General features: G+C 30.7%; 1 protein-coding gene across 1 annotated transcript; it reads right to left on the bottom strand.

Annotated features, from left to right (window-relative positions):
• Positions 1 to 153: 153 nt before the first annotated feature.
• LOC113556625 (agrin) lies at positions 154 to 24,450 on the bottom strand. The gene is made up of 9 exons (XM_026961691.1): positions 23,924 to 24,450; positions 6,148 to 6,279; positions 5,810 to 5,957; positions 4,917 to 5,078; positions 3,859 to 4,173; positions 2,786 to 2,947; positions 1,968 to 2,090; positions 814 to 990; positions 154 to 512 (listed from the first exon to the last, which is right to left on the bottom strand). Exons 1-9 carry the CDS (start codon positions 23,991 to 23,993, stop codon positions 281 to 283), a joined length of 1,521 nt encoding a protein of 506 aa, XP_026817492.1. The 5' UTR covers positions 23,994 to 24,450; the 3' UTR covers positions 154 to 280.
• Positions 24,451 to 25,456: the final 1,006 nt, after the last annotated feature.

Here is a 25,456-nt window from a genome sequence, read left to right as displayed (position 1 = left end):
TAATGTTTAAAATATTATATAATTTCATTTTATATTGATGAATCTTTGATGTTATTAAACGCATCGAGTGTTAAAAAAATCATATTAAATTATAGTACAAACATAGTAGGTATAATAAATTGTGTACCTATGTTAAAAAAAAAAAAAACGCGACATAATATTATAATCGTTACGAATAATAATAATAATAATAATAATAATTTATGTTTACGACATCGTGAATAATAGTATAATACTATAATACTATTAATACTATAATAAATAATAATATTATGTAGGATCAGTACAAATAGTTTTTGGGCTCTTCGGTGGGCTGCCCGCAAACTCCGTGATACTGTTTGCTGACCAGCGACCGGGACCGGCAGTTCTCCATTTCCAAGAAACAGTCGTTGCTGTAAGTCTTCAGATCGGTGCCGCAGATCGGGTCGTAAAGGGTCGGACACACTCGCTGGCATCCTTTGAACTGGAATCCGGTCAGACACCTCTTCATGGGCACCACATACACGTGTTTCCTGCGGAAATACAAACACAGTCAGCACTCCGCTGGGTAACTGGATTTGTATGGCGTTGCGGGGATTTATATTTTAACGTGCGGTGTCGAAGTCTAACGAATTCCATGGCGTTCAGCTAAATACAATCGATTAGTTTTCCTATAATCTGCCCAAATATTTGGATTAAGTTCCGTCAACTAATGGCTCCGTTCGACCAGGTCGTAATGAATATAGTACCAGCACGGTGTCGCATCATAATGCCTTGAACAGGCGACTACGGCGTACCTATCCCTAACCGGCCTAACCCAAAGTGTACACTCACCCGCAGTTTTCGCGTTTCATTTCGCACTCGTTCCTGTACAGCTTGTTATCGGATCCGCACACAAACTCTTTGGTCTTTTCACATTGTTGGTGGCACAAGGCCGTCGTGGGACAGTGTTGCGGTGGAACGGCCACGACTTTTTGTCCGCACGTGTTCATCTTCAAATCGCACTCCGACCTGTAGACAACGTGTTGTCGTATCATTACCAAGTCGGTAAGTATAATAATACATTGATAATTGGTTTCTATAAGTATAAATCATTGTTTTAGGGGCTGAATTCTCGAACTGTCAAAATAACTATATAATTATTCGTTTACGTTTCTCAACTTTTACTACTACGTTTTTCGTAGTGTTTGTGAATTGTTATTTATAAAAATAGCAGAGAAAACTAAAAAATGAGCCATTTGATTGTTTAATGCGTTGAATAGTTAGTTTACCGTTTACCTATTCGAAATGAAAAACTAATCCTACTTAAATTCACAATAATTGGACATTCCAACAAGTGTAAACTGCAATAAATAATTAAAATTAAGTTTTTATTTTATTTTGGTGGATGCGGTACTAAAAGTTTGTTAATTTTATTTTTGTAAGAATACTACGAGTACCTACATATTCATCAAAATAGTTATTCAAGTAGGTACCAGGTACCTACTACCTATATATGAAACACTCAAAACACTGTAATTGAGATTGGCGTATTTACTGTAATTTATAAATTACGTTCATCTTAGTGACTACATGTCTAAATAATATCTATAATAAGCGTTTAGTAATCATAAATAGTTTTAGAAAAAGAAATTCGCTAACGTAATATATGTTGATATTTCATAATTATTTTAAAATTGCATATTTCTTTGCCCCATTTTGCACGTCTATTAGCTGAAATTCGTAGACATAAACTTATATAGGTACCAATCCATTTGAGTATTTTACGCTTAACACCATAAATTATATTAACTATATATTTTATTTAAATTTCACAGAGTGTCTATATGTTCAACGGATATATTATATGTAATTTGTAAGTACCATTGATTATTTAATATATTACACTATAACTATATATATATATATATATATCAATGGTAGTATATTAGCACCTATGCATATAAAGTCAGTAAGGCATTAGGCACCAATTAACCGCGAATACTGACCTGTAAACGTTGCCGTCGGACGCGCACACCGGTTCTTCGCGTTCGTTTTCACAGCTCTGCGGGCACTTTTCAGTGGACAGCAGAGACGAGCACTTGCCCAAGTGTGCCATTTGGATTCCTCTCCTGAAACGACAAAGCGCGACGAATTTTAGTGACAATAATAACGTTTACAGAGAGTGTCACACATATATTGTTTTCCTAAACGGTTTGTTCTGCAATCCTGTTTGGAGCCTTGTAATTTATATGGGTATTATATAATATGATGAATAATAAATCACAAGATAAATAGAAAATTTTCTTTAAACTGTCAGCGTACGTTCTAAAATACAAACAAATTATCTGAAATTGCGGAAATTTAGAAACTGTAATGATTTCGGTGAAAAATTTGGTATTTAAATCCCAATTAAATCATTTCGATGTAATATTATTTTAAATGATTTCTATGGTTTTTTAATCCCGAACTCTTAAAATAATATAAATACACGTGTCACAGGTTCGCACGCATTGTATATTCACTATATTCAGTTGCGTCCAATTTCACGTTGAACACTGACTAGTAATATGTTTCTTGAACTCGACTGTAGTATGTTTTTGAATGTTATTCAGGAGTTTGAACAGTATAAAAGCCGCAGAGTGATCGCGGCACGTATAATATAATAGTATAAATGTTGATTTTTTTTCATCGGGAGCTATAATTTTTATTTTAAGGGATTTGATTCATTACAGTCACATCTGTACTTAATCCACGTTTAATAATGTGCAAGTATTTTGTATACACTGCATGTCTATATATAGTGTATTGTAATATAGGTACATACAAACAAGTGGCCTGGTCTAATTGACATTGGTTTTTGTAAGTCTGAGCATCGTTTCCACAGATCGGGTCCGCTTCATCTGAACACTGGCCCTTGTTGCATTTGTTGATTCTTGCTCTACACTTTTCCAAATCTACTTTGGTCACCTTCTTCTTGGTCTGTTGTCTATTAAACAAAAATAGGTAACGTGAAATGTTGAGTTACCCAAGATACAAAAAAACCCTCGACATTTTAATCTAACCCGACATGAGAGTACACGAGAGTAGCAGGTAAAATATTACGATCATTAATCCTTTACAAATTATGTATGTCAGTTCCTACACTACCTAATTGTATTAATTGACTATTTGTTTATTTTTTTAAGACATTGTTTTTTATTAGTGACATTATTATTACATTTTAATATATTATAAAACATTATAATTTAAAATATAATATTTAATTATAAAAAATAATAGTTTAAATAATTTGACTTTTTTTTACAATTATTTAATAATTTAACGTTCATAAGTACCTAAATATGCAATAAAATATTATAAATGAAGAGTAGAAATCAAAAATTTTCTATTGTCAAAATACTGATTTATCAGAAGAGACGATTTTCTATACATCCTCTTCTGCAATTAATGTTAAATTATCTAAGTTAATTGAAGCCCAATAAATTTAATGCATAAGCATAATGTGTTAAAGTGAATTAAAAAAAAAACTTTTTCAACATTTATAATTATCCAAAATGGTACTAATTCGATTAATTTGATACGTTTTAGAGTAACCATTTTATTTCCCTACACTTAAAACACGGGCAATAGTACGTTTTGGATTAACCAGTCATTTTTTTAAAAGCGGATTTGGTCGGGAAACAGACAACAGTAGTATAGTATACATTTGATAAATACCTAATACATACTAAATATTCCGATAATCACAAATAAACGATTAGTTTAGGAACTTACATTCATAATTATTTTACCCCTGCTAGGGTAAAAAAAATTGCAATCGCCCTGTAAATTAGGTTTAGTATTTTAGAGGTTTCGTCAGGTCAGGTTAGATCATGATTCGTTTTATTCTGTTCTCACCCGCAGTTGAGCATTTTCATCTCGCACTCGCTACGGTATACGTTGCCATCGGAGCCGCACGTCAGCCTGTCCTTCTCTTTGTCACAATTCACTGGACACGCGTTCGCCGAACCGACCCGATTACGTTCTTGGCTTAAGCAGAACGCCATGGGCACTTCGAATACGTGCTTTCCACAGTTTTTTGACTTCATCCGGCACGCGTTGCTGTATATGTTGCCGTCCGACCCGCAAGTAGGTTTCGACACCCGCCAACACGATTCCCGGCAGTGTCTGGTCGTTTGACAGTGTTTCTTGGACGTTCTCACTACCCCTTGGCTGCCATACAAATAATAATTATACTGTTTATTCATTTAAATGTCAACAGTAGAGTATACCTACTCTCATTCGTGGTTTTTGGGAAAATAAAACGTTTAAAAGGTATACATAATGATATAATATATTATATATATAACTATATAAGTACGTATTTCTAATCGTTACAAATGGTAAATGCATTCTGCAGTGATTTATTTGATTTTGTTTTTTTTATCGATCACAGTCTAGTAAAATTGTGAAAAATTCTTCTGGTGGAATATAAATTGGATAATGTCGCTTTGTGGAATAAGTTATTTAGTTAATAATGTAGGTATATTATATATGTACTAAATAAACTCATAGTTATATAGGTGTTCTCATTAAAAAATGTTTAGTTGTTTTGGTATAGATCAATTTAAGTCAACCAATGTTATCGGATATTCGGATGTAAGAAAATAAAAATAAATTTTTGTTATACACTCAACAGTCAATACTCATGAAGGCTTAATGAGGATAAATATCAGAGTGATTTTCTAAACATATATTCATCCACTCACTTGCATCCTTTAAAAATGCATTTGATAAAATTCTGATTTGAAATTTGAACTATATCTGCAGTGATTATATTATTATTAAATATTTAGATTTCTAAATAATTTTCTACACGTATAATTTAAAGAGATACCTGATACACTATAAGTTTCTTTAAATGAAAAAATATTATTTTACCGTGAATAATTGTTAAAAAGTATCCAGACTCTTACCCGCAAGTGAATAGTTTCATCTGACAAGTATTCCTGTAAACATTTCCGTCGGATCCGCAAATTGGTCCATCCATCGGCGCCTGGTCACAGTTTACCGGACAGTTTTCCCGGTGGGCCGATATGTTGTTACATGGTCCCAAGTGTGACATCGACGTGCCAACCCTAATTGGGATAAATGTACATAAATTTAAAACAGAATGCACGTGGTTAACATTTATAATATTTACATTATAAAATAAATGGTAAGTCGAGAGTGTTAGATACGTATTTATTAATTTATATTGTATTTCGATTATCTTCATTGAACATAAATCGAGTACTACAAGTGTTTGATACATTAAATATGTACAGGTATGCATCATGATCATTATGATAATCGTGCAAAGATATTTCTGATGTGGTTTAGAAACATTTTAATTGGATTAAATAATAATTTTTAAGAATACTTTCTCATGTAAGTATGTAAGTATAGGTATTAACGAGAAAAATGATACTCGTTGAAGTAATACAAATATCTTTGGAATTAATTGTCTTGGTCATCTACGTTAGCGGAGTATTATATTTTACATAGATAGTCGTAAATGTTCACTCGAGCCTTCTGTCATATACATCATATTATTATGAACGATAAGATGTGTACTGTGCATTCTGTCTGCTTATCAAACCAGCCGACTACCCTGTTTGTGCATGCTCATCTACACATTATATAATATTTTTACTAGGTCAGTCGGGTTGTATGTACCTATAATGTTTATTTTTATTTTTATTGTTTTTAATATTTTAATTATTTTTCATCCCCTACGTATGTTCGTATATACACCACTACTACAGAATGTAATATACGAATCGCAGACAGTTGTAGGTTATTATATTTATGTATACGGTGTACTGACCTACATATTTCCACTTGCATCATACATCTGTTCAGGTATGTTCGGCCATCGGTACCACACACCGGGTCCTGTTCTTTGCCACAACGGTGTTCGCAATTCGATCCGTACGCCCGCAGACACTGCGTTGAACTCTCTGCCGTGACTATGCCTGTGGTGCACACGCAGTAAAGGAAAAAAAAAGAGGGCGATCGGTATGATTATAATATTATAAATTAATTGGACATATAATATAATAACGATAATGGTATATTATCGTCGAGCGTAATAACATAAATAATAATTATTATAATATGTAGCAATAACAGTAAATAACAATAATATATTAACGTAATTTTCACCTTTGCCGCAAGTTTTCTTTTTCATCTCGCACTCGTTAGGATAGATTATACCATCCGAACCGCATACCGGCTCTTCGGAACTTCCCTGCGGACATATCCTGGGGCACGCGGAATCCCTGGCTCCAGATGTGCCTGTGGTAATAAAAAATAATCGATTTTTATTAATGACGTACAACAATAACAATAATAATACACAACAAGGTTAATTTGATAATATGAGATCTATATATAATGTGTGATAATATTATAATCTTAACAATTAATTAAAATATTACAATAACATAATAATTGGACGTAAAAATAACGACACGTGACACACTTCTTTAGTTCTCTACGACTCTACATGTCACGATATAATATATTTGTAAACGTTATTACTAACCTAACGCAGACGATTGAAAAGAGTGTTAGACCAGCATACGTGTGTTATTGTTATGATATAATATATTATACCGCACGGCGTATAAGTATATTGTGCGATATATATATATATATATATATATATATATATATACGAGTATACTGTTCATTCACTTCATAAATTATGCACAGCTAAATGGTTTATGTAAATATTAAATCATACTCAAATTAATTATTTTTGTTGCAGCAGGGTGCAGTATAGAAAGTTCGTCAAACATATTAAAACGTTTAATACGTTCTAACTGTATGGGGTGTTATTGGTGCAGTATAGAATTTTTAAGCGTTTTTAAATTTCTATAACATACAATATGTACTCATAATGTATCAATGTAACCTTAATAATTTAAATTCAATTAATTTCCATAATATATTGTTCAACGCTATACTGCAATAAAAAATACATCTAAACAGAGTAAAATGAGTATTTATGTAAAATATTATGACTTATATATTTTTCATTCTTAAAAACCTTATTTATATTGTCTTAAAAATCGTTAAAAGACAATTATCACTTTAATTTAACACTAATTAATAATCGTGGTAATAGTGATTCCCTAAATTCTTATAAAAACGCTAGTTAATTAGTGTATTTACATTATACAGGTATACTCGTTTCCGGGGAAATTCAATCAAAATTTTCGTAAACGTCGTACGAACGTGTAAGAGTAGGTAAAAGTGCTAATATTATAATAATTTAGTATTCTGCGCGTCGTGTCAATATAGGTTCGCATGTAAGTACCTAGTAATATACGTTGTCGTGTTTCAGGTTAATATTATAAATTATAATATGGATTAGATTTTCGACCGTCCGTTTGTGTCACGCTTCCTGCACTCCGTGTTGATTACCAGTGTCGTTATTCATTACGCACTTCATCTGTCGTTCGTATATTATACATAGTGATTCACCAAGCATGCTTAACCTCCTTTTTCTTCAATTTTGGAATTATTTAAAATCTTATTTTTGGAATTTTATAATTTGTAAAAATGGTCTAAGTATAATAAACATTAGAACCAATGTAAACATTAGAACTAGTAACTAATATTACATTATATATTTTATATTTTTGTAAAACCATTTTTAAGGACTTTTATGCTTAGTACAAACGTTTTTATTACTAAAAAACTACTCGTTTGAATTTTTTATTAGTAACATTAAATATTTAAAAAATTATATTTACTGCTATATTATTATAGTTTACAGTATAAAAGGGGATTCTAATTTGATAAACACACACGTAAGACACTCCTCAAGTAGTAAAAATATCTCAAAAATTTAAAAATTTGGTCTTTATAAGAAGTATATTCCAACATTCAAAAATCAGAATTTGAAAAAATTCATTAGTAAATTAAAAAATTGGGATGAAAATGATTGAGGAATCACTCTGTATAGCCACGTACAAGCGCTCAGTCACGTCAATTAATCCACTGCTCTACTGCACCGTCGCGCTTATAAAATATATTATATGAATGCAATATTATATTGTCATGTATAAACGACCACGATTTCCGATCGATCACGATCGTTGATCTCGGTTGTTGTTTTTTCACCGTACCTTTCGTATGTAATATATTATTATAATTCTGCTGGATGATGTGTACTGTGTTAGGTACGTACATAATATATTATGTACAGTCACTGGTCCTGTGGTTATATGTTTCTAGTCACTCGTGTGTAATATATGAGTACTGCGAGTAGACACCTATAATAGATCCGTGTAAGCATTTGTCTTACTTAGTACCGGATTAAGGTTGTTTCCTCTCATATGATATATTATTAATATCTATCTACTAATCATAAATGATTTAATTGCTGTTTAAATATTTCATCATCCACACCCCTCTTAAAATATTAATTTTAAGTATTTTTTATTGGTAACAATAAAAAAAAAAAATATATTGTATTTATTTTCTTGCCGCTCTTTGTGGCATATAGGCTTTTCACCTTTGAACGCAGAGTGTCAGAGTAATTATTAATAGTACCTATAAAACATGATAATATTTCCAGAAGTCAACTTATATTTTAATTTCACATATTTTATGAAAACAAATATCTGGAAATGTCGATATCGTATACTTATAAGAATTTAAAGTACAAATGAGAACCAGAAGAAATAGTGGACTGGTTGTCTGGATATATTCATAATTTTCCGGTCATCATCTAAATTTGATAATATTTTATGGTAAACGTACGTTTTATGCTAATGTGTATTTTCTAACTGCATTTTATTGATAACAATTTTATTTTATTTTTAACATGTCAATGTGTGATTAATTGCAAACAAGATATTTAACTTTACATGTATAATGTATACGCACCTACCCTGGTTCCCTATTAGCTTTTACGTATGTTATTTTATGTGTAAATATAGAACCTATCTATACAGGTATAATGTATATAAATTATACGCCAATATGATATAATGCAGTGTGTTTCACTGTCTTACTAATACTTGTTTTACGATTTTAGTATAACATGATAACAGTACCGGTTTTCCGTTGTTCGTTATTTAAAAAAAAACTGTAACGTATACCTGCTAATAATATTTAGCTATTAAGTTAATATTCATATATTTTATAAGAGTAAGTACAAGAGTCGTCCAGAAAGTAAGGCTTAACATATTAAAAAATTGAAAAGTGCATATATTTTCACGGAACTTGCAGAGATTGTACCACAGGTATAAAGTAATTTTTTTACATAACCACCGTTCAAATTAACGTATTTCTGTAGGCGTAACACCAAATTTTGTTACCAATGTCGAATAACTCACATTTTGCCGATAATTTTAGCCATTTTTCTACTGTTAGTCCAATATTATATAAATAATACAATATTAGGATTATGTATAAATGTTTTGTAATAATTAACAATAAACTCTGATTTAACCTCAATATTATAACACCGTACACCGAATAGTTTGAATGAAACTGATCCATGACCTATACGCGTCATTGTTTTTTTTCCAGTTTGATGCTTTGAATCTGCATTTCCCTACTTGTGTGTTTTTTGACGCATCTAAGAGATAATATGAAAACTATAATAAAAAAAATTGATTTCCAAACAAAAAATATAAATGTCAACACGGAGAAAGCAATTTTTTTCTTTTATGGTAAATGATGGAAAGACACGCGTTGAAAATCCGAAAAAAAAATCGTCTAAAGTAAAACCGTCAACTAATAATGTTTTGAATCCTCTGCTGAGCAGATATTTACATTTCCGATGCACGACGACGTGCATTCGGATTATATATTCTAAGGATTTCATTTTTATCTGATGATATTTCGCGTGAATATCGCGCATAAGCTCTATGTCGACACTTAAGTCAGATTATATGTACATGTTATATTGATGTACACACACCTATTCGGTATGTAAAACGAGTTTCCACTTGGAAACACTCGATACACGGCGCGTATTATTACTGTTATTGCGTTTGCGTATACACTATATATACGTGCAAAGCTATACATGTACTGGCCAACATATTATACTTACAAACGAGTACGTAACATTTAATATTGAACATTTATACTGGCAATATAACGCGAAATAGTTATTACTGCAATGCCAATGACAGATATTTTATTCGACTATCTGTCGACAATTTTATTTTAAAATGTTTCATCCCTAGCGATATAGGTATAACGTATTCCGGATACATTAAATAAAATAAATGTGCAGTAGGACGCGTGTTTGTAAAATGTTTTTGCTGGCAGTAAGTTCAATATGCGTTTGCAACCCGAATGACGTGTTTTATTTTTTCCTATCGCGAAAGAGAATATTCACAATCTGTATACACTAATATTAAAAAACGTGAAAAATGTACATTCAATAACAATACGAAGTATGCTTGTATAAACTATTTCAATATCGTTGGATGGTGTAGCCACGTAGCATAATAAACTATGTATTATAATATACCTAATACTTATTATAATAGTGCATTGATCATTTACAAGTTACAATACGGTATTTAACCTATCGTACTTAATCTTTACATCACGACATCATCGTTAAATATCTATGTATACTTTACGTTTCTGCAGCGGCGCTTGTTTTGGGGTCGAATATTTTTGACGCGATTTATTTAACAATACTTTTTAGGATAATTGGCTTTAAGTGGCGTGATTGTTTAGAACTATGGCAGTTATCGGAGATACGTCCGAGTGGGGTGGGGAGGCAGAATCTACTCCTCTCAGAGATCCCATCCCTCGAACGCCACGCGCGCCACGAAGGAACAGAATATCATTAGCCGACCGGAGCTACCGCTGCAGTGTGCAGGTTCACCCACGTCATCATTATAATATATACACATTATATATTATTATTTACTGCAGCGGCGGCGGTGGAATACGCGCGCGCACGTTACTTTCTATTGCCGTCTGGCCAGCCAGGTCTGCTGGAGGGTCACTAGCCTCGTTCTTTGTTATAACCGCGATCACAATAGAAATAGAAATGTGACCGTCGCATGACGGCTACAGATGTCGTGGATGACCTACTGACCAGAACGTAAAAAATACATAAACATACATACACATTACACACGACACGCACACACACTTCAGACATGCACATCGCGAATTTATTTAAATTAGTCTTACCGTTTACCAGTTTTTTTTTTACGTTCGTCGTATCCACGCACGTCGTTAATAATAATATTTTGTGTTATAATTATGCACTTATAATATGATATAATATATACTAGGTATTTATGTATATCCATATACCGTGTGGAGTCACAAGTGTATATAGGAACTGCGTGTATTTCAATCCCGGAAATCCGTTCCGTAAAATTCGATATAGTCGTGCGTGTCCCGGTATAGTTTATACCTATAGGTCGAAAAGCACTAACGTATGCTAACTATAACCGCAAGAGTATAACTGGTTCTTAACGTTTCGCGTAAATATAATATTATATAGTGTATTAGAGTATATGACTGCATATGTTAGAATAAAACACAAATGTTTGAAAAACAAGTATTTCCGTGTCATGTATAATATAGGAATGCAATACTCCTTATAATATTGAGATGTAACGTCGAATTTGACCTTGAGACATAATGTGTTATCAAATTTTAGAACTTGGTTCAAAAGATGTTCATAATAAGGCATTAAGGTTTATGAACGTTTATTTAAATTCAATATAATGAGTATTAAACGGTTGATTTCAAATTTCGAGTTTTGATTAATGTATTACTTAACACTGTTTAAGGTATTAGGCATGTGTTATTGGTAACTGTTTGGTTGTTTGTTAAAATTAATTATTTTTGCAGACACAGCTACACTACAAGATATGTATGATGTAAAATGATGTACTCGTGTCTTGTTTACAAATATATATACACAATACACTGCTCTGCAGGGACGTATGCAGAAAAAAGTAGTGCTCTGTGGTTGGTTCGTTCAAGAGTTAATACAGAGGAATTTGTGCAAACTCATTATAAAAAAAATTATTATTTTTTAAACTGATCGTTTCACTATTGTTCTAAAATGTTTAATGATTTTGAAAGTAAATAGAAAAACTGTATCTATTTATTGTGTAGATACTTTGATATTACTTATTAGGCCACGTCACGTATAATATAACAATTACTAAGTTTTCAAAACCACTACTCTCCCGAAGTCTCAAAGTTTAATAAAATATTTACATGATGTTAACGAAGAGATAGTTATTATACTGATCGTGTAGTACAATCCCATGACAAATTTAATGACTTATTGGTATTGTGGTTATAATCTTTTTAACTGCCAAAACCATCTACTGTACCGACGACATCAGTCTAAACTATTTTGCGGTGGAGTTTAAACTATTGAGGACAGCTATAATAATAGTCAAAGATAATGTGTACCAAGTACCAGGTTTGTACTGTTTGAAATTTATAATTTATCATATCCTACACGCAGGTATATTTAATTAAATAGATAATAACATTTAATATTATATTGTTTTAGGATGCGTGTTATATGGGTACCGGTGTTCCATTATAACGGTATATAATATACGTCTAGTTGCACACATTAACTAATGCTACCAAGTACCAAAAATCAGGTACCTATATACAATTACTACAATTATACAGGTTATTTCAAGATAACGAAACGGCACTTTCTGCATAATATGCATATTATTGTAAATTTATAATGTGTAAAATATATTACACGCAATTAAAGGGTGAAATGGTAAGGTATCGTTTCATTTCAAGTACTAGTGTATAGGTACATAAAATAATTGCGCCGGGTGAGGACATGTTTCGGAAACCAGTCGGCGGCTCCTACATTTCCTGATTGCGATATTTTTCACCGTTATAACATAGATATTAGATATGTACTTATAAAATAAAAATGTATTTTATCAATTGATCGGCAATGGTGAAGTCGTCAATTGCGTTCTACACTACTGTAAGTTTTATATACAATATATTCTATACTTTTTAGTTATTGTTTTATGTTTATAAATTATATACATGTTATTCATTATACATGTACACTATAGGTATACAGTGGTATACCATATACTAGCGGTTAGGTTATCAAATAGTGGGTGACTTGTGGATGAATTTTATCAGGCACTAAGACAGGAAATTATTTTTTAAGTTATTTTTATCGGTGATAAATTAAAAGTGGTTTTTATTTTGCCTTTACTTTCTTTGGATAAATATATTATTATACATAAAAATTTTGATGAAGTCCAAAAATGTCTTAAATAAGCGCTTATTTGTGAAAAATCTATGTTTAGAGTATTTAGACATTATTCTGAACGGTTTCGTTTCTTAAAGTTAACGGTCGATTGCCGACCATGAATTATAATAGGCGTACGCGTAATAACAACTCATCGAATTCACGTATTTAAGAATTATGCGAGTAAATAAGTATATATGTTATATTAAGTTGTCTATTGTTTGATTTTCCATGACAATACATAACAATTAACAAGTATATTATATAATACCTATACTACATTATATAGCGAGAGAGTATCTCTTATACTTATAGCCATTATTTGTATATGTTTAGTAAGTAATAAGCTTATTTTATTATATTAGTTACCTATAGATAGAAAAATGTAGATTTTTTATTACATAGTATTAATAATCACAACGATGATATGATACGTTTTTATAAAAGTATAATAGATATACCTATATATAGTGTAAACTGTAAAGAATCTATAATCTATAATAGGTAATATATTAAAATGTATATGAACTAGAAATTAAATGAAAAATATTTTAACGTAAGCAATTTTGTTAAAATATTAGTTTCTCTAAAAATATATTAATTTCTCGTTTCTGAAAAACTGTGTAACTTACAATAGTAACTAAATTGAAAGATAATCCTTAGGTAATGTTTCCTTTTTTATTTTTATCAATGAGTTATAAGTATCCGTGATGAGTACATATTATTAATAGGCACATCGAATATTATTAAAATATATTATATTATTCGTATATTACTATATTTATAGTAAATAATAATTTACAAAGATAAATCAAATGAGCATTTTTAATTATTTATCGAACAATTTACAACATAGAATGCGGTTTATTTTGTTTCAGATTTGTATTTTTTTTTTTATCACATATTATACTAAACTGGTTCAGTAATCTAATCTATTTTTCGTTTTTTTTAAGTAGTAGTTATTGTTCATGATGAGTAACTTCATAATCGCAATTCACATAATAATAAAAGTATCGTGTAAAATAATAATATTGTTCCAAGAAACTTAAGATAAAAAAAAAAAAATGAAAGATGCAATAATATAAAATTTATGAAACACCGACATTGCAAACCATTGTGTCTGTTACAAAACTACTACTATTGCTACTATTAATAATATAATAATAATGATAATGGTCTCTAATGACTACTGTAATTCAAAGAACAAGTTAAACTGTCGTTCTAGACTCTTCAATGTTCGCATTATATTATATGTATTAGGTATGTATTTTTTTATGTGATATTAGATCCTTTTGTCTGGCAGAATCATCATTGTCTTTGATCTCTACCATTAAATATACCTATCACTATACAGTATACATATAGCATAACATTATATTTATATGATTTTATGTTACGTATTAATGGAAATGGTCATTAGACATTTCATGTTTAATAAAATTTACTATATGTATATAATATATATACCTGAACTAATGAAATTATATCTTACACTTTATGGCACCTATAAGTAAAATTATTATATTTTAAACTTATGCGGTAAAATTAAGGTACAGTTATGTTTTGAAAACTGAAAATTAATTGAAATACGCATTATTAGAATATGTACAAGCACAACTATATGTTAAAAAAAAACAATATTGTTGTTTGATTTGGAAAAAAAAATGTTAGAAGGCGAGATAAGTGTATCAATATTTTCCATTAAATATACCTAGGTAATAGGCTTATAGTAGGTAATAGGCATACACATTTATAATATAAAATTGATAACCAGCCAATGTTTATAGTACAATTAATAGAATAGATACCTACACATAATTGTGTTTCAAACTATTTCAAGAGATGAACGTAAACGAGAATATCAAATAAATTAAATTCAGATTTTAAACACCATAACCGATGATGTAATTTCAAAATAATGATTATAAACGGCTTCTTAAACAAGTTGATTCAAGTTGATTTTATATCAGCATCTACTTAAAAAATTGATATAAAATCAAAAATCCAATTAAGAAAGCGAATTGCCTATTTCGTCAACATTATCGCCAGAGAATAGCGATACGCATTAAAATATATTCTAAAACGCACAGCATCGAGTATACATAATATTGACAAAAAGCAGTAATAATCTACCTAAACTAACAGTAATTCCAGCCAGATTCCTGATCAAATCAATGCAGTGTCTAATTTATGGGCAAGCATCGCAGTTTGTGGTTTTATTTAATTATTTTTATTTCTATCCATAAAACGATTCATTTTACGGTTATATTATTTTATGTATTACCTATAAGGCTATAACTATATTGATATACACGCGTATAATGTTATAAAATGTTGTTTGCTTGCTAAAATAATAATTAGTGCCGCCTATAGATACACTCAATTATATATATTATATTTACGAAACGTAAATTGGACATCACGGCATGTTTTTGACTCAAAATCTGATTGGAAATGTGTATACAGCGTTTTGATTTTTATTATATTACTTATCGTCGATGCTTTAACGGTGGATGATGATTAAACGGTTATTAGTTTAACTGGCGTATAGCATAATATCATAGTTTGTAACATATATTCCACATAATATACCTACGGTTACGACGTGTGCGCGTGTGTACTGTGTACCTTATACACAATATTAAATTATAACATCTTTAACGAATCGTTTTATAGATCGAAAACACATAAAAAAAAAAATACCGTGAACGGCGGGCGCGCGTATATTGTGAGAATGAACTATAAACAAAATACAATACTGCGAAAATAGCAGATTGAACTTTTTTCGAATTTTTCGATCTCACAATATGTCGATAAATTGATAAATAATTAGTAGTTGCAGAATTATTACACACAGTACTATGTAATATTGTTGTGTATAAGTACAGTTGTACAGGATATAATCTACATATTTCATAAATAATATTCTATGTAGATAAATTTATACATATATTATATATATATAAGAACTATAAGAAGTTAGCTAACAGTTAATGTTCTCAGCACACTTCTTGATACTCTAATAATGTTTTATTTAATAGTTTAAAAATAGGTTTAAAGGGCAAAATAATTATTATATAATCCTCTTGAAATTTGACGTTAGAGCGGGTTTACACAGGTTGTCGCAAAACTTATGAAATTTTATAACTTTAGACGATGTCCTCTGTATCGAATACATGTTAGTTAAACATTAAAGTAATTGTTTACAAAAGTACGAAATAATCCAATTAAAACTACCAGTAATTAAATATTAATAAGATAGATATCCGTATATTTTCTATGATGCCGCTAAAGAAAGTGAACCATCGTCAGCGAAACTGAGATACTTAAAAACTACCAATAGGGTATAATATCTTACACTGGACATAATTCGTAATTAAAAAAAATTGCGTTGGAGTATTTATTTTTATGTAGTTCATTACAACTCAATCACTTATAATTCTTATTTGACCATATGTAAAATAATTGTCTCGTCATCGGAAACTGCTACAATAACGGTCAACTACTGCGCCTTAAATTATCTTACCCCGATCGTGACTCAACCACACTGACCGGAAAATATTATCTATGTACTCGCCAGTGCGTACGGTGATGTGTAGAAAACGTATTCGATAAATCTTCTTTACACAGTTACACATATTATGTAATGACCAAATCTGTTAAGTTATATGTAATATACTAGAAGTTAGAATAGTATACTTGATCGATAAAACAAATTAAGGTGAACAGTTTTTATAGAAGAACAAACACGTGTAGTTTAGTTATGACGAGGCAGAAAAGTTCACGATGCTATAATCAGCCAATTTGCGTAGTAGATATCATTTCCTAAAATTGTAAAATTAAAAAGGCGGAAAATAGGTAACCGTTTTGCTGTACAGTAGAAAACCGTTCTGCCTAAACAGTAGGCGTCGAATGCACTTCGTCATTGAGTGAATCACTGTAATGTACGAGTATGTGTTATACTCGAGTTTATTGATAAATCATTGTATTCGATAAATGATTTCAAACGATTATTATAATTAATATAAGTATATTTTGTGATATATTTATATTGCTACAATGTTACTATAGGAATTTATTTTACTATTAGTTATACTATTATCACTAGTAGTATAGTTAATTTTTGCCTAAAACACATCATTTATCATATTTATATGTAATTATCATTTTAGTGTACACATTTTATATCGTATATTATTGTTATTGATTTTTGAGTTATACTGACTTTCCGTAGAATGGTGTGCATTAGTCAGTTGTTTAAATAGACAGCAGTATAAAAACTATAAAATCAATCGAAAACGTAAAATAATAGAAACGTATTTAATATTTTAAAAATAGTTTAGAAGAATAATATTTTTTAATTGAAAAAAATAACTAACTCGTTCTTCGACATTTGAATTTATAATTTCGTCTAAGATAAAAAATAAAATTTCAAATGTCTATAAAAAAAAAAAATATCTAATATATCTTCAATATTTTTAAACAATAATATTTTTTTTTATATAAATATAACTTATCAACAAGTTATTGTAACTTGTAAAATATTGGTTTTGTTTGTAAATGTTCAACATGGAAATGTTGAAATGTGTATTTAGGAACATATCATTTCGTTAGTTTTTACCTCGTGAAATGATACGTTGTCGAGGAAATCAAAAAAACATTACATTTTTTCGTTACACAATTTTTTTTTTGACTCCCGGACTTAAGACATTTTAATGTCAAATAAAAAATCATAATAATATCAATACATTTATCGCTACTTAGAATCCATGATATCTATCTGCAAGAGCGTATCATACCCATTATATATTATAATGAAATATAACTTATATTTACAACTTCAGCGGTGTCGCGTGTGATTTGAGTTAACATTTGGTCGGTATCGGATATATTTAAATTGAATACATTTGGGTTGGCTGTATAGTGGTGGGATATTATAAGACGTACTACCTACCTATACTCGGAGGTTTGTAACTGTATACTTTATAATAATTGTAAATGGTTTATGGGATACATCCGGGGGACCACGTTTGAAATTTTTACTCCACAAAACGTTCCGAAAATATACACACATCGGTAGAATACCACGGTCAGCGACACCGTTATACCACGTTTATAGACGTAAGTAGCCGACGTCTGTTGCCGACCACACGCGAGTAGGTATCCAATATACACGATGTACAGGTACATATATTATAATATACGCCTTTACTTTGCGTCAGACGTTTACGACGGGACAGCGGTATCGGTATATTATAATAACATAACGGTACCCCAACCCGGGTATACGGCGTCCGTTTGAGGTTCAATATAATATCGCGCAAATAAGTATAATAACGATAATACGCATTTACGCGTTTTTGCCGCATACGGCGCGCAACTATTAAATTCTATATTGAAATACACGACGGTATTCGATCGCGAAACGATTTTTACGGAGGTAGTCGTAAAACAATTACCCGGCAGTCTCGGCGGAGGCGACGAAGACTATATTTTTTTTCACATACTATGTATAATATTATCGCGGTGGTAAGTGGCGACACGACTCGGCCGAAAGTTCACTGAACCGATCGAGTTCCGATGATATATCGTAGCCTATTTTATAATGATATCGGTGCAGCAGTGAAGTACGCATACCATTATTATTATAAAAATAGATATCGCACACGTTATGCAAGGTCACCGATTTTGCTGCAATGGTCGATCGCCCCGTCGACCACGGAAATACCATAGGAAATTACAAATGAAAAAACAAAAATCGAAGAAACTGTTCAGAGTCTGCGGTGACGAGTGCTGCACCTATAGTCGCCGGTCGTCCGTCGGGATCGTCCACGGCATATACACTTATAAGGTACCTATACATGTAAAATATTATAATATACATATTATATTATATATGTATCATAATGACAAGGCCGAGAACCAGTTTTTGTATACGGGGCCATCGGCGATCGTCGTGTGCTTGTGTGTATAAAATAATATATAATCGGTGTGGCGTGTCGTGGAAAATTGGATATGGCATCGGGAACAGATGTGTGAAAAAAAAAATCGAAATCAGTTCTTCAACGAGATCTATTCCGGACGCAGGCGCGAGCGCCGGACTTGCTCGTCTGACCACACTAATAATAATGCAATCATTGCAATGCGGTTTTGCCGTTTCGACGACCGCACGCGTTTCGAGGTCCGAATTCTCGCGACTTCGTCGTCGATAATGTTGCTGTCGTATTTTTTATTCATCTTTTTTATTTGTTTGGTGTACTTATGTGTTGAGAGCACACTATTATTTTATATATTACGTGTCTTACACGTATATGTTTAATGCATACCGTTCCCGCATACGATTTCGATTACGTTCGCGATTGATCTGAACGACGCGCGTCGTGCACCGTGGTGCACTGAAACACTAAATTACCTACATGCCTCTGTCGATGTTCAATAATACATTATATAATATATTGTATAGGCATGACTCGTATACCGCAACTGTCACGTCTGTCATCCAGGGGCGCCCCTAGACCAGTTCAACCTAGTTAACCTATGGGGAGGGGGTGTCAAGTTGAAAATTAAAGGTTTAAACTCGGTTTTTGCATATTATAGTTTTAGATTGCTTTTTATTATAAATATATATTTATTTTAATAACTATGTATTAATAAGACATCGTAATCACGTGGGCTACATTATATGTTATTTTTGTCTTACAAACGTATAAAATGGCACATTTTACTTCAGAATAATCTATTTTACTCTATTATTTTTAATATTAAAATAATTTGAACTTTCATTAAATTTAAAGGTAAGAATATTATTTAAGGCCAGCATAGGCTTATTGATAATTTAATTTTGAAGTAAATTATAAGTATTTTACAAATTTAAATTTTTTTCTATTTTTTAAATTTAAATGCTTGTAATTTGTTTTAAAACTAAAATATATTGTATATTATTAGTAGGTAAATATAGAATGCATTAGAAACCTGAAATCAGGAGATGTTTATCTCATTTATAGAAAAATTAAGTATAAAATCTTAAATCATTTGTAAAAAAAGCTACGATGAAGCAATTGCCTCTTCGCCCTCCTCGAATATACGATATTAGTATTTAAACAACATGTATCTACAAAAAGTTTAAAAATGTCGCTTATCTTCATTATTTTTCTGTAATACTTCGGAATAACATCATTGCCAATAAATCTGATTAAATTAAAATTATAAATTATATAATTTTAAAATTGCAACAACATCCTATTTTATTAAACCGAGGAAAGTAAATTGGATTATTATTATTTATTCTTCTGAAACTAATTAATTAGTTTTTTGTGTCTCGTGGATAATAATCAATAATTTTTTTATAGTTACATGATATTGCATTAATGTCTGTATCGACAGTTTCAGAGGGATTCTTTAAAGGACAATAAAAAAATATCATTTATCATCATTATATTTTGTCATTAAGTTTGTTTTTTTTTCACTACAATTTTGATTAAAAGTTTTTCTATTTAGGTAAATCGATAATAAGTGTTCTGCGTAAAAAAATACTTGTGTATTCAACAAAAATCTAAATTTCAATTAATTTATTTTAGGATCACTATTATTCAAATATTATCTTATTATTTTAGTGATATCCATAGATCACCAATAACCGCGAGTTACTTAGGAATTTAGGATCGTGTTTCCGTCACCGAATGACACGCAAGTGATGTTTGATATAAATATTACAATATATTGTAGTTTAGTTAAAAATTTAGATTTTTACACCACTATTTCAAACGGACGTGTAACCATATATAACCAGTTTCCTATTAATCATATTATGCACCGTTGCATTCCTTTTGCATAGCGTCTCATGAAGCTTTTTCTCTTCCTCTTTGGCTCTTTCCTCGCCAACACCACACGTCTCCGCTACTTGTGCACTGTATCCATTTCCCTTCACCGCCTGCCAATAGCTTATATAACATGAACTTGTTATACGTACACGTGCAGGCGTATTTATATTTTATAATACTACTATTCTGATAGCCGCGTGTATCACTGACATCGACCTTTCGCCCATTATACCTAGGTACCTATGTAATGTATAGTACATCCGTAGACGATACATAAACGTGCGTCCCTCGTGATGCTTTGTCGTTTCAATGGGCGCCGCCTACATGATAATAATAATAATATGTATCTTGTCGGATCTTGTTTGTTAGTTCTACGGGAAATAAAAATAAGATTGCATCTAAAAAATCATTCATTTAAAACATAAAGTGGGTACTATTATAGAGGTATAATTATTAGACATTTTATACTTGTACGTTTTGTGCAGAAACAACACAAATGTGCACTTGTGACAAATCGGACTAAGGACAGCGCAAAATCATTGAGTATAAAATATTATTATGATTATGTTCCGACGTGTCGTGTATATCTAGACGATATTATTTTATGTCTGTAGTTTGTTTCATATAATATTATTACGCATTTTTTTATATAATCGCAACTTGTCGACTACGATTAGGTTAGGTGTTATGTGTATGTAGGCGTTTATTTTTTTAACCCAAGAGTTATATTATATTAATGATGCAGAGTGTTGAAAAACTCACAATAATGAATAACGTGATGAAACTGCTGGTTGCTAATGTGGATGAATAAAAAATGTATTTATTCATTTAATTTAAAGATTAACGCCAAATGTGATGTTAAAAAATAGCTTAAAATTATAGTAATGATAATAAACTTAAATTCAATTATTAACAATATACCTATACTACTTACAACTGAATAAAAACCAAAATATAACGCAGCTTGGGACACTCAAAGAAAACAGTTATTGAATGAATCAGACGGTTATTAATATTCCGTATACATATAATTTGCTTCGTAACTCATTGTAAGTAGGAACAAAAGTATATTATGTTATTATATCAGTGTACTCGCACTCCAGTTAGTTGAAGGTAAATATTTAGTTACATTTTAAGGTTTGATTTTTTTTGTTACATAAGTTAAATATCTAATTTCCATTTTTAGGGGAAAATGTTATACTTGAAATTAAATAAATGCAACTGTCTATAATATGTTTATATATATAAATTTACATATATACACACACCATCCGGTTCAACCAGTATTTTAACCGTTAAGTCTTGTTTGGAAAATGTCAAATATGTAACTATTATAATTACAAACTCGGTAAAATTGTACTATGAAATGACAATAAACATAAAACTGAACACGGTTTTTGATAAATATTGTTAACATTTTTCAAAATTATAAACTTTGAATTTAATTTTTTTTATATAATATTATTAATACCTAGATCAGTAATAAAAAAAAAATAATTATATATTGCATTACCCCTTACCCTAGAGCCTCCTTAGAGTGAACAAAGAATATGTGTATTATGAAGTATAAATCATAATTGTGATAGACAGTGACGAAGTATTTAACATACAATTTTTTTTACTCGTTAAACTGCAATGTTGGTAGATATATATTCTTGGATTGGAAAATCTGGTTGAACTGGAAAAACGTGTAATTTTTTTTTCCTCAGGTTAGGTATAAAAAAATGATTTATCTGTATCAACATTGAATTTCTCGACTCCCTTAAGATATATTTTATTAATTGTTTGTTTAATTAGTTATCAAAACAAATCTTGTATATGATTTAAAAATAAGGTAGAACTTATCAATGTCATTTTTAAATGAGGTCTATGACCTTTTGATTAAATATTAAGCTAGCAAATAAGATGTCAAAAAATCAATTAATCCTACAATGTATTATTGAAAAATTGTACAAAATACAATATCTCCAATATATTTATTCATATAATATATTAATTTACTTTTAAGCTTATAAAACTTAGAATATAATAATTAAAAAAGTATATATTAGGTATGTACAGTGTCTACAAACAATAAGTTTTATTTACTACCTATAAAAATAATAAGTAATAAAAAAGTAGTGTTGCAGAAATAATTGTTAACAAATATTTTTGTTTCAATCGTTTTGTTAAATTAATAATTATAAACTATTATTCGTTCAGCGTACTTGAAATATTGTTTAAATAAAACAAATATTATTTATCACACTAGATTTTTGTAAAATTAACAAGTTTTTATATTTTTTATTGCAATAAGCATAATTATTTTTACTTAAACATTATTTATCTGTTAAGAATAATAATTATACATGATATATGATGATCAAAATTATTAACGATTTTATAAAATATAATTTTAATTAATCGATTAAGTTATGAGATTATGAACTATTTAAATGTCTAATTTGTACACATTTTTATCATCGATGTTGATATAATGAGAAGTACACAAATTACCTATAGGTTATAATATTGTTTTGTATAAATTTACAGTCAACACTATGAACATATAAAATGTTGATATAATACAGCATATGTAATTACGTGATATGTTATGCACCTAATTTTTAACACACAATTTGATGAATATTTTGGATAGAAAAAACTTTGTCAAAATATTTTGTTATTTTATATTCTAACATAATCACTGCGAAATCGCCGCAATGGTGTATGTAAATTCATACCTATACCTATAATATACATAACGAACTTTTTTTTTCTAACTTAAAATATTAGAATAAAATACTCATATTACATTGTATGCCTTAAAACTACGATAAAACGACAAGAATAAAGATAATACAGATGATATTATACTCACCGCGGTATATTAAACATTGGCTCAGGCACCAGCAAATGGCAAGGTACTCGGCAAATCCGAGACTCTTCATCGTATCGCAAGGTATAGATTATATTCTTTCGTCAACTACGGAATACGGTTTGTGCTCCCGTAAGTATATAAGTGTACTTTTTCAACAATTGCACATTACACTGTCCCGACGTGTGTATATAATTTTAAATACTAAAATATTATATATATATATATAAGCCGGTTTTTAGGTTATAGCGATGAAAACAAAAACGCCGATACGACAATATCGAAGTGCGATACAACGTCGAGTACGTCTATTAAAGTGTCTCGGGAGAAGCGAATTACTATACTATATACGATTCGCGTGCCGGTCGTTCGTCGCAGAGTGTGAGCGCGAGACTGCGCGTGTGTTATATCGTACGGACTGATAGGTACGACTGATACGATGCACCTGGAGCAGGGCCACAACCTACTGACTCCGTTCTAGAAAATACCGGCGGCAATGAACTGGGCACACGAAAAACGTACGAAACGAAAAATGCAAGAGAGGAGAAAGGCGGTAGATGAGGTACGACAGAAAATATAATGATGATAATAATAATAATAATAATATAGTCGCTATCGGAACGGCGTGTGTTTGTGTGCGCGTGCGGAGGAAAAAGCAATCGGTGGCCTGCGGAAGGGGAACGCGCACGGCGCGGTGCGCGAAGATGCAGCAGCAGCGGCGGCGGTCTTCATTTCTCTCTCTACAGCTGCTGCACCAGTGATCGTCGTTCATTTCTCCTTTTATTATCATTATTATTTATTATCCGTCTTTCTCCGCGATATTATTCCTAGGCACTGCTATTATCACGGCCAACGGGTTATACACACAAACACTTAATGATAAATAGTAGACAAATATATAATGTATCAGAATGATCCGGACGTCTTCTCCCCGCGCCTCGCTTCCGACGCCTTCGGTTTCGTGACTTGATGTTATATACACGTGAATAATAATATATTATTGTTATTATTATTATTGTCGCCGTCTTGACTATAGGTCGCCCGGCAAAACATGCGCGTTTTTTTGTGATAGCAATGCGTCGTAAAAAAAACGATTGTATTGCAACTCGAAAGCTATACTATTATTAAATTATTTATATTATGTTTGTTTTGTGATGGACTACCCGCCGTAAAATTAAGCCGCACTTATCATCCATAGCTACGCGCGTTTATTTGCACACTCCTCCGAATGTCGAGTGTATATTCTTTTTGAAATGAATATTATATTTTAAATATGTTGTAAACTATAAAATACTATGTAAATAATGTGTACCGATGATGCACAGTGGTAATATACTTCTGCAATTCAACTCGGGCAAAATGAAAATTTAATGGACCTCTCAATAATTTCATTCGACGAAAAGTCTAAATTTTTATTTCATATAAGATAAACAATTCACAAAAGTATTTTTGTTTAACACAATATCACAATACCTAAAGAAAATATTAGTAATGTAATGGATATAGTCTAAAACAACTGTTTTTACACTAAACTGT

The sequence above is a fragment of the Rhopalosiphum maidis genome, chromosome 4 (genome assembly GCF_003676215.2).
Source record: "Rhopalosiphum maidis isolate BTI-1 chromosome 4, ASM367621v3, whole genome shotgun sequence".
Classification (NCBI taxonomy): Eukaryota; Metazoa; Arthropoda; class Insecta; order Hemiptera; family Aphididae; genus Rhopalosiphum; species Rhopalosiphum maidis.
The sequence above is the reverse complement of the archived record's forward strand: the minus strand, read 5'-3'. Positions and strand labels throughout refer to the sequence as shown.